At 45.7% G+C, this 14,177-nt stretch overlaps 2 protein-coding genes across 3 annotated transcripts; both read left to right on the forward strand.

The window, feature by feature from the left end:
• The first annotated feature begins 1,233 nt into the window (after positions 1 to 1,233).
• tsen54 (TSEN54 tRNA splicing endonuclease subunit) lies at positions 1,234 to 8,352 on the forward strand. Its single transcript, XM_056576564.1, has 11 exons — positions 1,234 to 1,317; positions 2,233 to 2,391; positions 2,913 to 2,976; positions 3,066 to 3,149; positions 3,758 to 3,856; positions 4,117 to 4,169; positions 5,210 to 5,335; positions 5,566 to 6,161; positions 6,419 to 6,479; positions 6,776 to 6,889; positions 7,841 to 8,352. The coding sequence occupies exons 1-11, from the start codon at positions 1,262 to 1,264 to the stop codon at positions 7,989 to 7,991; spliced, it is 1,563 nt and encodes a 520-aa protein (XP_056432539.1). The 5' UTR covers positions 1,234 to 1,261; the 3' UTR covers positions 7,992 to 8,352.
• A 248-nt stretch (positions 8,353 to 8,600) lies between these two features.
• LOC130370991 (5-hydroxytryptamine receptor 3A) lies at positions 8,601 to 13,909 on the forward strand. 2 transcript variants are annotated; one of them, XM_056576575.1, is made up of 9 exons: positions 8,601 to 8,754; positions 9,410 to 9,576; positions 9,882 to 9,926; positions 10,399 to 10,508; positions 11,460 to 11,632; positions 12,084 to 12,238; positions 12,747 to 12,957; positions 13,202 to 13,357; positions 13,573 to 13,909. In XM_056576575.1, the coding sequence occupies exons 1-9, from the start codon at positions 8,712 to 8,714 to the stop codon at positions 13,824 to 13,826; spliced, it is 1,314 nt and encodes a 437-aa protein (XP_056432550.1). In that variant the 5' UTR covers positions 8,601 to 8,711; the 3' UTR covers positions 13,827 to 13,909. The 2 variants fall into 2 exon arrangements, with proteins under 2 accessions (XP_056432550.1, XP_056432557.1); XM_056576582.1 differs by having other exon boundaries at positions 10,399 to 10,478.
• Positions 13,910 to 14,177: the final 268 nt, after the last annotated feature.

Consider the following 14,177-nt stretch of genomic DNA (forward strand, 5'->3'; position numbering starts at 1 on the left):
TTATTGAGGAGGATCAGGAACGGGGAGAAGGAGAAAGTGGAGGAGGAGGAGGAGGAGGAGGAGGAGGAGGAGGAGGAGGAGGAGGAGGAGGAGGAGGAGGAGGAGTTTCCAGATCTTTCTATGACTGGACGTTAGAGAAAGGCTGCTTAACATAAGGCTTGATTGAGTTTGTGTCACGCACACACACACACAAACACACACACACACACACACACACACGCATGTACGCACGCACACACACACACACACACACACACACAAACACACACACACACACACACACACACACACACACACACACACACACACACACACACACACACACACACAAACACACACACACACACACACACACACACACACACACACACACACACACACACACACACACACACACACACACAAACACACACACACACACACACACACACACACACACACACACACATGCTACTTCCTCTCCTGCACAAACACACATTCCCACACAAACACACACACACACACACACACACACACACACACACACACACACACACACACACACACACACACACACACACACACACACACACACACACACACACACACACACACACACACACACACACACACACAGAAATTCTGCACACTGACTTCACACTCAATGGTTAACAATAGTTAATATTTTAACAGGCAATGTCACAAATAATTATAATAATGTTAGGCCAAACACCCAAGACAATTAATAATTGACAAACATTTAAATAAAAGCAACATTTATCTTGGTGAAGAAGCTTGAAGAATATTTAAGGTATTAAATATATTATTCGCTATATTTATCTTTATTTAGCTATATACATAGACTCCACTACCGTTGTCGACTCTGAAAAGGAAGCACAAGCTAAGAGGAAGCTAGCAATTGAATGGACTAGTAAATACATTAACTAGTCTTCTGAAGCGTTTCAAATCAAATTGTTCATCTTTTCATAGAGTTCCTCGACCCTACAAATGGAAGATCTTAAGATCTAATCAAATACATGAGCTCGATTTAAAGTTGAAAGCACTTACTTCGTTATTTTTTATGTATAACCTCCAACGTGAATTAAAACGAATAATTGAACAAGAATCAAACCAAGACATTCTTGTGAAATATTGTGCTTTACTGCCACTTAGTGGTAACATGTGGAACCTCTCGAGTCGCCAAAGACGTAAGAGGACCAACCAGAAGACGCAGCCAATCACTTCACGATAAATGGTCACGTGACGTTAGTCGACAACAAGCATGGCGGATCCAAGCAAGACAGATGATTCTGAGAGGATATTTAGTGAATTACTGAGGTATGAAGCTATGACACTTGTCCGAGTTATTACCGGCAAGGATCATTTGATTTCCTCTCTCCAGAAATGTAACTTTGATGCTTATTTTTCATTTGCTGTTGAAAGTTAAAGTTCATCACACAGTTCTGCTGTTTCACTTTCTGTTCCTCTAGTGAGCTACACATAACCAGTTTATTATCTAACTATCTATATATGGAGATATTACGCATAATTATGTACAGGATTATCATTTGGATAGTTTTTGTGGATAAAGTAACGTGAGTTCGCAGCACATTGTCATGTGTTCCGGGATATTCGTTATTCGTTTCCAGTAAGGTTCTTCTGTGGCCCTAGGCGAGATCAGGGGCCCTCCTTATGCCAACATGCCACGACATTACCTCACACACACACACACACACACACACACACACACACACACACACACACACACACACACACACACACACACACACACACACACACACACACACACACGAGAGAGAGAGAGTGTTCTCGCCAGTGGAAGTGCCCTGCCACTTGGCACCGCCCATGCCCAGTGCCAAGTGTTCTGTTGACAGTTTGCTTGTACGGTTATTGAAATTGCATCTATGATCTATTAATAAACGTGTACTTGATGGCAAAATCACTTGTCCCTCAAGGTCAGTTGTTCCGGTTTTCGACTGATTCAAGTTATCTAAATTGTTCTATTTTACGAAATGGTTCCCAAAGGGGCAACATTTAATTGTAAGGGCATCAAAAGGCATGTATACCAATTAAGAAAAATGAAATATATCAATAATATAGATCAATAAAATAAACAAATGCAAAGAAGGTCGTAAAAAGGCAGTATTCCCTATGGTCTCTTCAGAGGAGACCATAGGACTATTGAGGAGTCCTATGGGTCTTTAACCATTGGTTCTGATGTTCCACCTGCAGCCCATCGGAGCTGTTTGCAGCCCGGTCGCGCAGCCGCAAGCTCCCAGTGAGAGGCCAGAAGGACTTCTACCCCAGCGGCTGCACGCAGCAGAAACAGCGGCTCCAGAACAGTCTGGATGAGCACTGGGAGCTGGTCTCTGAGGAGCGGGTGGAGAGGCTGTGAGTGACGTGAATAACAACATCGCAGAACACCATCGGTTTTCTGGGCTGCATCCGAATACTCATAATTGACTGCTATATAGTAGGCATGTTGTAGAACGTCACAAATATAGCGCGTCTGAATGATCAGTACGCATTGTGTAGTAGGCAAAAAGTTTCCGAATGCGTACTACCGCCAAAGTATACAACGGTAGGTCACTACGCTATCCCACAATTCAGCCGGAGTCTGGTAACCGAAGAAGAAGAACGCTGCGGTGAAAAAAATAAAATAATAATTTTGCCGGCATCAGATGTGCACAGAGGGGAAATACGTAATCTCCAAACATCCGGAGGCGTTTCGGTAGTGTTCAGAAGCCTTCGGAGGCGTTCTACGCATAGAACGTACTACATTAACGGTCAAGTAGTAGACACTGCACAGAAATAGTATATACTTAGTATTCGGATGCACCCCTGGAGTAAAATAGGTTAAGGTGATCTTTGCACACACAATATTTCCTCTGATTTTACCCATTAACTAACAGCGGGAACTTGGTGAGAGGCATCTGGAACCCGAGTGACCAAATAGTGGAACTGCAGTCGCCGGCGGTGAGCATTTTACAATGCAATTGGCTATTGGTATAATCGCACAGTGCACTGCGTCTTCATCAGCTAATTGGTTGGTTTGTCTCCGACAGGGGAAGTTCTGGCAAACGATGGGTTTCTCAGTCGATGGGAAGCAGTGTCTCCAGCCAGAAGAAGCTCTCTACCTGATGGAGTGTGTGAGTGTGGATTACACCAGGGGGATGTGTGTGTGTGTGTGTGTGTGTGTTTTGTTCTTTATAAAGGAAATGTGTAGCACCCAACCCAACCCAAGATTTAGGATTGCCCATTAGATCAAAATTATACTGCATTGGTGTAATTAAAAAATTCATAGCCACGTTTTTTGTGTATCTTCATGTAATATATTTATACACATAAATAGAACCTTGTTGTAGGAAATTATTAATAGTCCAATACCTGTTCTACATTTGTGTATTGTTAGAACAACAAGCAGCAGTTATTATTGAAACGATACTGCTTCCAAACTATAGTAACCGACCAATATTCTAAATTCGGCTACTTTAACACAATTTAATAACTGCCACACTCATCGAATCTGAAAAGTGCAAATAAGAAAATAAATAAATAATATGAACGTTTCAGAAATCGCCCAAATTACAAACCGCTCAAGCAGCAGATTAACAAGCTGTGATCCTTATATTCCTGGGCTCCAGAGTTTGAATCCTTCTCTGTCACGTGGACTGGACTCCGGGGTGTTCTAGTGTTATTAGGGCTCTCTCCATTGAACATCTGACCTCCCGACCTTCTGGTTCCGCTCTCCTGCCAGGGGAACCTGCAGGTGTTCCACCGGGACCTCCCCCTCTCCATCCAGGAGGGCTACGAGACATTCCTGTCCTCCAGCCAGCTGTCCCTCCAGCAGTACCAGGTCACACATGCACACACCGCACGCATCTACGCACACGCATACACACACACATGTGGAAGGCCAAAAGGGACACAACTACGCCTCATTGTAGATGTATCTTGGTTATAAATCCACTTGAAATTTGGCATTTAAGCTTTCATAACAGCGCATTACGTCGTAAAGCAGCATAAAGACTGTTTAATTGACGGCTGTTCATGAGAACCAAACATTATTTTAAAATCGTCGGTATTGATTGATTATTGATCCTTGTACGCTCCCAGGTGTTCGGGCACCTGAAGAGGCTCGGCTACGTGGTGAGCCGCTTCCACGCCAGGTAACCGCTGTGGAGGAGGAGAGTGCTGTTAGGGAGGAGCAGGGTGGAGGTGGAGAAGGGAGGTGTTGTGGAGGCGGATGAGACGGAGGCGATGGAGGAGGAAGGAGTAGGGTTGAAGTGGTGGAAGCGCAGAGGGGGGCAGGAAGGAGTGTAGATCCATACCCTGGTTCTAACTTTGTGTTCTGTAGTTTGGTTCTAATGTTGTGTTCCGTGATCTGGTTCTGACTTTGTATTCCAGTGTTTGGTTCCAATGAGTTCATGCAGTTCAGTTCTAACATTGTGTTCCGTAGTTCAGTTCTAGCATTGTGTTCCGTAGTTCAGCTCTAGCATTGTGTTCCGTAGTTCAGTTCTAACATTGTGTTCCGTAGTTCAGTTCTAACATTGTGTTCCGTAGTTCAGTTCTAACATTGTTCTGTAGTTGAGTTCTAACATTGTGTTCCGTAGTTCAGTTCTAGCATTGTGTTCCGTAGTTCAGTTCTAACATTGTGTTCCGTAGTTCAGTTCTAACATTGTGTTCCGTAGTTCAGTTCTAACATTGTGTTCCGTAGTTCAGTTCTAACATTGTGTTCCGTAGTTCAGTTCTAACATTGTTCTGTAGTTGAGTTCTAACATTGTGTTCCGTAGTTCAGTTCTAACATTGTGTTCCGTAGTTCAGTTCTAACATTGCGTTCCGTAGTTCAATTCTAACATTGCGGTCCGTAGTTCATTTCTAACATTGTGTTCCGTAGTTCAGTTCTAACATTGTGTTCCGTAGTTCAATTCTAACATTGCGGTCCGTAGTTCATTTCTAACATTGTGTTCCGTAGTTCAGTTCTAACATTGTGTTCCGTAGTTCAGTTCTAACATTGTGTTCCGTAGTTCAGTTCTAACATTGCGTTCCGTAGTTCAATTCTAACATTGCGGTCCGTAGTTCATTTCTAACATTGTGTTCCGTAGTTCAATTCTAACATTGCGGTCCGTAGTTCATTTCTAACATTGCGTTCCGTAGTTCAATTCTAACATTGTGTTCCGTAGTTCAATTCTAACATTGTCCTCCGTAGTTCGGTTCCCTCGCTGTATGAGAGGCAGCTCAACCTCCCACCATCACGCGACCGAGGAGCCAATCAGCTGAAGAGGAAACGCAGCCCCAGCCCTGAGGCCACGGCCACTGTGGCATCATCACCAAGGTGACCAGTCTGCGATTTGTCGCCTTTTTGCATCTTCTGATTTGAAACTTTTATCTCTTTACCTGTTATCAATCGTCATTACCAGCCTGTCATTTCTGTTGTGACGCCCACATTCATGTCTGGGAATTAAAAGGTTTGTTGTATCGCCTGTATGAATTTTAGATATTTTATTGAAGCGCTGTATCGTATATATTGACAAATATTCAATATCTTCTTGTACGTTTTGTCAGACCCTCAGAGAAGCAGGAGGATTCGACCAATCCCAGCTCAGCGCAAGACAAAGCCACTAATCACAGCGAGCCCTCAGCAGCTCAGCAGCCAATCCCTGAGGGCCGTCGCCCACCTGCTGACGATGACGTCACAGGAAGAAACTGGTGGAGCGATGGCCTGGTCCCCCCGGAGCAGCAACAGGATGGGGGCCCCTCCCACGGGGGTCCCACCTCGCGGTGGGACTTCCTGTCCATCCAGTTCCCAGACCTGGGGGCCAGGGACACCCCCGGACCCCTGGCCCCCCCGGACCCCGCCCTGTTGCCGGGGGCGATGGCGGTGGGCGTGTGCAGTGTCTCCTCCTGGCTGAGGAGGCTGAACACGTGGAGGGAGAAGCAGCCTGGCGGGAAGCAGAGGAGGAGGAGGGAGGAGGAGGAGGAGAGAGCCAGGAGGCGCACGGGACCGGACAGGGAGGTGCAGGGGTGCAGGAGCTGGGCCGAGTACCGGAGGATCATGGAGAGGAGGCGGAAGGGGAGCAGGAGGAGCGACAGCAAACCAGCGCACCTCTGGGAGAAAGACGTCACCCCCCTCCACGACCCCAGGCAGGGCACTTCCACGGGTGAGAACACTCTCTCTCTCTTTCTCTCTCTCTCTCTCTCTCTCTCTCTGGCTCTCTCGGCTCTCTCGGCTCCCTCTCTCCTCTCTCCTCTCTCCTCTCTCCTCTCTCCTCTCTCTCTCTCTCTCTCGGCCCTCTCTCCGTACCCACACAAAACAAAGCAATAACATTAAGACAGAAAATCAGAAATAGCAAATAACATGAGGTCCTGGGATTCATTTCTTTGTTGTTAGTTTATTACCTGTTATCATTTATTCCAGCCGAGCTGCTGGAGAAGATCAGCGTGGTGAAGCCGTCACGCTGGGCAGACAAATCGTGCAGGTACCACAACCCCCACCAGGGGCCTCTAGGGGCCTCAAGGGGCCCCATACTCCTCTCACCCTCCCACAAAATGGGAATATATATATTTATTTTGAAATTGCATATTTCAATGTCAATTTTTATGTGTGGATAATAAAAGTATTTTACGTGCAGTCTTTTACAGTGATAACATTCTAAAGACAATCTCTCAAATATGTGCTGGTTTACCACGAAATCACCATCGTCCGGTTACCATGACATCATCACGACATCATCCTATTACCGTGGCATCATTCTTGTTACCGTGACATCCTCAGTGTCGAGGCGGTCGGCACTTGGCAGATCAGCTTCGACGTCCACCAGCCGGCCGTCAACACGGAGTTCCGGAAGAGCAGTCCGGGAATGCCGTACTCCCGCATGTGTGTCTGCAGGTAAACACACATAGCTCCACCCCCTCTGTGTGTCTGCAGGTAAACACACATAGCTCCACCCCCTCTAGCTCCGCCCCCTCTGTGTGTCTGCAGGTAAACACCTAGCTCCACCCCCTCTGTGTGTCTGCAGGTAAACACACCTAGCTCCAACCCCTGTGAGGGCTCGTTTCTGTCTCCCCACTAAAGAACGATGCTTATGACATTGCTTTTTCTATTGTGTGTGTATGTGTGTGCTTTTGTGTGTGTGAGCATGTGCGGCATGTAAGGTCAAAGCAAAAAGATTCCACGTCCAAAATGACTAACTAAAAATAGTGCTTTCCTATATATAAATTAATACTAAATGGTTGAAACAGATGAAAACGGTTGGTCAAGCCTCTTCCTGATCCATACACACATGCGTGTCTGATGATAAAGAGGTCCCAGGTAGTGTTTTTTCCAGTGTTGGGTTTCCTCAACATGATATGAGTTATGAATGTTAATTAAATCTGACTTCTCTTGTGAATGCTGGAGGACGGGAGGTATTGTTGTGAACAATACATGATGATCTCATCACTTTTAAGCAGGTGTGTCATTGTGTGTCTGTGTGTGTGTGTGTGTGTGTTTGTGTGCGTGCGTGCGTGTGTGTGTGTGTGTGTGTGTGTTTGAGAATATGAAAACCAGTTCCTTGGTCAGCTGTCATCTCAAGTGCTTTAGATCCTTCTATCTGCTATGCAGTCTTTTATCACACATTTATCCCCAGTGAGCTAGAGTGATTTCAGAGACTTGTCATAAGGAGTACGTAGGGGTTAGACAGTACAGAGACAGGTCATTAAGTAGCAGGCATGGCTTTGAAAGACTGTACATTTCGGAGGAGGAGTCATCTTGCTCTGTGATGTCTACGGGTAGACTGAGGCATCGAACCCAGATTCTTTGGACTAGACCATCCTGATCCTCGATCCTGTCTGTCTGTAGCTTCGACGGACCGGTCCCGGCTCTGGGTGAGCTGCAGCACGTGTCCCAGCAGAGCGGCGACGTTCCCGTTACCATGGCGGTGGTGGACCACGGCGACATCTCCTTCTACACCTTCAAACACTTCCTGTTGCCCTGTGACCTGCCGCAGTAAGCCCCGCCCCCGTTTCGGACCCTCTCACCCCCTCCCCTACCCCTGGGAGGGGTCTCTCCACTTTGTTTCCGGACTCTGTGGAGCTAAACTCGCATCTTTACGTGTCGCCATTGGGCTTGGATATCCTTCTGCCGTGCCTTTGGGCTGGACGCCAAAAGCCATACCGGGGTTGTCAGCGCAAGCTGCACACCCCCCCCCCCCCCCCCCCCCCCCCTGTGTGTTTGAGCGACATTCATCATCACAAAGCACTTCGGAGAGCATTGTTGGTGAACCAGTGGGGTGTACCGAGATGTGTTTACACGTGCATCCAATTTCTTACAGGGTTTGTTTTCCCATTAAAGTGATGTGTTCAAATATGACGTTCTGCGTGTGTGTGTGTGTGTGTGTGTCCTGTCGATCTACGGTCAATATTGTCTCGACGAGAGCGGCGGCGGTGTCGCGTTTCCTTCTCCCATTGACACCGGCGCTCTCACCTGCCACACAGATACCCCCCCCCCCCTCCCTCTAGATGTCACCCACCACCACCACCACGTCACAGCCAGCGGTAAACGCACTACGCTGTGATTAAGGACCACCTTTGTGCCGATTGTATTCGTCCTGATGGTCACTTCCTGCGCATAATGGAGCTGATTGAAGGCGCTATAAGCCATATAAAGGGCAGCTCTCTGTTCCCGACGCGCCACACTCGGAGCGACGGCAGGCGGGAATCGAACACTCGGCATGTGGGAGCAGCGGGCAGCTGTGACGGTCTTCACCCTGATGGGTACGTGGAGGCTCTCTAGTAATCTGTTGATGATGAGGGTCTGATTGGATGGCTGCTGTGTGCTCTGTGGGTGAGTGAGGGGCGGTAGCTCGGGACGGGGCAGGGCGATTAATCTAATTTTGATCGCGTCAAACGACCACAAAAAAAAAAATTATTAGTATTTTTTGGGAGAGACATTCTGAATAAATACATCATGTTTTCAAACTCAAAAATAATCGTGATTTCAACATTGACCAAAATAATCGTAGTTATGATTTTTTCCATAATCGAGCAGCGCTAGCTCAGTCAGGAGGTATAGGCCTTCTGGGAGGTTTCTGGTTCTGACTCATGATCCTCCTAGCTAACTGTTGATAAGTCGATTAAGCAAGATACTTGCTCAGAGGGACACCTTAATGCTCTCTATAAGCTAGCTGCACCGTCCCATGGTAGACAGTACTGCCGTCGGCGTGTGAATGTAGGTAAATGTGTGTTTGAATGAATGCGTGTATAAACATGTTATTTATGTGTTTGTATGTGTGTATGAACAGGTCAGTGGATGTGTGTGGATGAATGGGGGACTGGGAGGCAGTAATTGTACAGCACTGTGAGCGCCACAGGTGAGAAGATCCTCTTTACAGAACAACACTGAGTAAATGCGCTTCATCCACCCGTCCAGTGTGTGTGTGGGGCGGTGTCGCGGAGGACTGCTCTTACGTGAGTCTCTTCAAACACCTGAACCTGAACAATAAGACGGACTCCCAGGTGCACCTCCGGCCTGTGAGGAACTGGACCACCCCGACGGTGGTCAGGGTCAACATGGTGGTGTACGGCATCATTGAAGTGGTAGGAGTCCCGTGGCGTGTTGCGATTGGTCCAATTGTGCCCCAGTGCACTATTTAGGGGGTCGCCATTTTTGTAGCACCCGTCATTTATGAGTGCACAAATCTGGCCAGTTATATTGATAGCATCATTGCAATCACTACTGATCAGCATTTATGACAGATGTGCCCAGGGAATTTTCAGCAACGTTTCCACAGTGGAAATGTTACACATTGGGACCTTAATCGTGTATCTAATATATCTCATATATATGTATATATATATTAATAATAATAATCTTTACTTGGACTTTGATCCGCTCCCTGCAGAACGAGAAGGCCCAGACCTTCACTGTTCAGACCTGGCGTTCAACAGTAAGTATTTTCCTGACAATTGAAAAAAGACAAAACCTAATACAATAACAATAGCACACAAAAATGGCCGAGGCAATCTAAATTGTATATATTATTAAGGAAAAGGATTTGGAAAATATATTAATCAAAAAATCTCCCTCCGTTTTGCTGCCTCTCTTCCTACATTTGGGGCCAGTCAACCAGAAATTCTCCAAGTGCATTTTAAGGGGGTTTTATAGGGACCGGATGGCTAAGAAATCTCTATCAAATTACACTTGAATTACACTTAAACTGGAACTATATAAACGACTAACTCTAAGGGAGTTTTAAAAGTTGGAGACAGATTCTGCGGACCTCATTGAAAGGACATCATTCAGGCTGATACCCAACACACCAGTAGAATATAATGCTGTTAGCCTGTTGGCATTGCTTTATACAGTCAAAGATATTTAATTCATGATGTCACGTATTCAATGTTTCTTTGTTTGTGTAGGAATGGAAGAATGAATTTCTCAGCTGGGACCCCAAACGTTTCTGTGGCATATGGGTCATGGGGGTCCCAAGAGGAATGATGTGGGTGCCAGATATTTACATCCAGGAAGAGTAGGCTCTATTTCACCTAATCTCAGCCTCAAACACCATTAACCCTGACTGTAACACACTATTTTACCTTTGACCCTGACTGTAACCCACAACTTTAACCCTGACTGTAACACACTATTTAACCTTTGACCCTGACTGTAACCCACAACTTTAACCCTGACTGTAACACACTATTTAACCTTTGACCCTGACTGTAACCCACAACTTTAACCCTGACGGTAACACACACCTTTATCCCTGACTGTAACCCACACCTTTAACCCTGACTGTAACACACTATTTTACCTTTGACCCTGACTGTAACCCACAACTTTAACCCTGACGGTAACACACACCTTTATCCCTGACTGTAACACACTATTTAACCTTTAACCCTGACTGTAACACACACCTTTAACCCTGACGGTAACACACACCTTTATCCCTGACTGTAACACACTATTTAACCTTTAACCCTGACTGTAACACACACCTTTAACCCTGACTGTAACACACTATTTAACCTTTAACCCTGACTGTTACACACAACTTTAACCCTGAGTGTAACACACTATTTAACCTTTAACCCTGACTGTTACACACACCTTTAACCCTGACGGTAACACACTCTTTAACCTTTAACCCTGACTGTAACACACTATTTAACCTTTAACCCTGACTGTAATACACACCTTTAATCCTGACTGTAACATACTATTTAACTTTTAACCCTGACTGATGCACACTATTTTACGTGTCACATACTGTAAATGTTGCTATAACACACACTATCCTACTATTTATTAATGTCAAACCATGTTTAACATTCTGTGTTTCTTCTCAAGCGTTCTCTCTTATGAGTTAATGGAGTCCTTCTAAAGACTCAGGGTTAGGGGTCAGGCTGTATAATGTGGTCTGTGAGGCTCTTTGAGGCTGGAGCTGTGATTAAGGATCAGTACTCTGGTCCCCCAGTACCTCGGACAACGGTGCTACCCTCTACTCGCGCCACCTCCAGCTGTTCTTCGACGGTTCTGTCACCAGTATGGCTAAGGGGGAGTTGAAGGCCATCTGCCAGATGAACCTGTACCGATTCCCCGTGGACGTCCAGCGCTGCAACATCAGCTTTGGCCCATTCTCCCACTTCGGTAACCACCCATAAGCCATATCCACCCACACGTGGAAATCCCTTTCTACCCAGCTGAGGCCAGACTGATGCAAACTCAAACATGAATATCTGGACGATCTTTCGAGGCTTCCATGGCATTGTCTTGATGAAAATGCACTTTATTTTGACACGCTATGCAAAAATGCATGGTACGCCCTCCCCTAAAACATCTCCAAATATTAACGATAAGCCTTGTTTACGTCAGTAGGCACATATCCATATTAATTAACCAATACTCTTCTTCAAGTCGTGACCGATGGTGCTGATTAAAAGCTATCCAAACGAAACAAACCACTAAGCATTTAGCCAGTAAAGGTGTCCAAATTGTAATTTATCTATATATTTATAATACAATATAATATAATATGTTCTGATTTACTTTGAATTGTGTCAGGGTCGATTTAAATTGGACTTTGAAATATCCCTATCAGGAATTGCAATCACCCAATTGTCCGACGGCACGTTCCTGACAAATCTATCTGAGACTCACATGGCCACCAATGGGGAGTGGGAGATGACCAGAATCGCCGTCTACTCTGGGTTTGACACGTATAATGAAATCAAAGTGCCTAGACTCAATTACCAGGTAAACAGAAAGCTCTTCCTATACAACACAGTCTCACCTGGCAAACACAAAGCTCTTCATACACAACACCGACTCAACTATTAGATTAGATTAGATTAGATTAGATTAGATTTATTTATTGTCCTTGTTCAACAGAGCTAACAACGAAATTATGTTTAGAGCATCCCCAAAACCACTTGCATACAAGTACCTGATAGCATACATTAGCCACTGTAAAGATAGAGCTCCCATATGCTATAGTATATAATTATATAAATAATAAATAAAAATAACAATAACCCAAAAGTGCAATAGTGCTAGTGCAGTTGAAAGGTCAACAGTCCAGTTATAGCTACAATGTGTGAGTGGAAACAGAATGAGAATGCAGCAATGCAAGTCCAACTATCAGGTCAACCCAACGCTCTTCCTTTGTTGGACTGAATGTGCTGTCTGTCTTTTATGAACAAAGTTGGACTGATTGTGTGGCACTCACACAATACTGATAAAGTGGGGCCGAACGCGTTTGCAGATCACCCTGAAGCGCAGGCCCATGCTGTACATCATAAACTGCATCCTGCCGCTCTTCTACTTCCTGATGCTGGACGTGGGGACGTTCTTCATCAGCGAGGCCCGGGGGGAGAAGCTCTCGCTCAAGGTCACCCTCCTGCTGTCCATCTCCGTGCTGCTGCTCATCCTCCAGGACATCCTGCCCTCCACCTCGGACCAGCTGCCCCTGATAGGTGGGTCAGGGCTGGGACAGGGAGGGATCGAGCTGAGGCCGACAGGTGGGCCTCGCGGCCCGAGCTACATGGCTTGCTATTATGTAGCCTGGTTATCCTAGAGGCCCCTGGTGAGAGACTTTCTGCGTGTGTGTGTGTGTGTGTGTGTGTGTGTGTGTGTGTGTGTGTGTGTGTGTGTGTGTGTGTGTGTGTGTGTGTGTGTGTGTGTGTGTGTGTGTGTGTGTGTGTGTGTGTGTGTTTCCAGCTCTGTACTCCATCATTATCTTCAGCCTGATGGCGCTTAGTCTGATGGAGGCCATGTTGGTCAGCTTCCTGATTGACTTGGACAGCTGCCCCGCCAAGCCTGAACCCGCCCCATCCTGTGTTGTCACGGAGACCCAGGTGGAAGCCCCCCAAGCAGGTGAATCATCAGTGTGACCAAGGGTGGATAGCCACGCCCACAATAGCCTTGCTAAAAAAACACCAACAGCGCACATTAGCGGCATTCTGATAGTTGTTTGGTGATTTTGTTGAATTTTAAGTTTGGTAAACTTAGACAATTTAAGTTTTGGTCAACCTCCTCTCCTCTCACCTCCTATCGGCTCCTTGCTCTGTCGCTCCTCGCTCCTTCCCCAGAGCCCAGAGAAGAGAAACCAGAGGAGGAGCAGGGGGAGAAGGAGGCGCATCAGGACCTCTTCCTGCTGAAGCTTATCCTGAAGGAAGTGAAGAGTGTGCGACAGGAAGTGCCCTCTGAGGTCTCTCCGGGGGACAGAAAGTTGGGTTTCTATAGCCGGCTGGCCGTGAAGATCGACGTCACCTTCTTCTGGGTCTACGTGATCGCCAACGTGCTGTTTCTCGTCTACATCTTCGCTTTGTGGTCATTGGTCTGACCGCAAGAGTTTACGTAGACATGTATTCGATATATACTTATTTAAATGTAGATTTTATTCCATCACTGCAAGTACGTTATTACCAATAAAGATATGCAACTATATATATATATATATATATATAATATATATATATATATATATATATATATAATTTTTTTTTAGATATAGTTTTATGATTAATGAGGTGTAGCCCCATTTCTGGATATTGTCAATCTATATCTGTTTTAGTTGATTAATTCTGCCTTGACTTGCACTGTTTCTGTTGCAATTTGCTGCTGTAACATCTGATTAATAAATTATCTTGACTGATAATTGTCTGATGGTGGCGTCATCAACCATTTTATTTTT

The sequence above is a fragment of the Gadus chalcogrammus genome, chromosome 2 (assembly GCF_026213295.1).
Source record: "Gadus chalcogrammus isolate NIFS_2021 chromosome 2, NIFS_Gcha_1.0, whole genome shotgun sequence".
NCBI lineage: Eukaryota > Metazoa > Chordata > Actinopteri > Gadiformes > Gadidae > Gadus > Gadus chalcogrammus.

Excerpts from the sequence above, each read along its gene's own strand:
- tsen54 (XM_056576564.1), top strand. The coding sequence starts at position 1,262 with ATGGCGGATCCAAGCAAGACAGATGATTCTGAGAGGATATTTAGTGAA. Across the intron at positions 1,318-2,232 it reads ATATTTAGTGAATTACTGAG|CCCATCGGAGCTGTTTGCAG; the intron begins GTATGAAGCTAT and ends TTCCACCTGCAG. Across the intron at positions 6,162-6,418 it reads CAGGCAGGGCACTTCCACGG|CCGAGCTGCTGGAGAAGATC; the intron begins GTGAGAACACTC and ends CATTTATTCCAG.
- LOC130370991 (XM_056576575.1), top strand. The coding sequence starts at position 8,712 with ATGTGGGAGCAGCGGGCAGCTGTGACGGTCTTCACCCTGATGG. Across the intron at positions 11,633-12,083 it reads TGGCCCATTCTCCCACTTCG|GAATTGCAATCACCCAATTG; the intron begins GTAACCACCCAT and ends TATCCCTATCAG. Across the intron at positions 13,358-13,572 it reads GGTGGAAGCCCCCCAAGCAG|AGCCCAGAGAAGAGAAACCA; the intron begins GTGAATCATCAG and ends CTCCTTCCCCAG.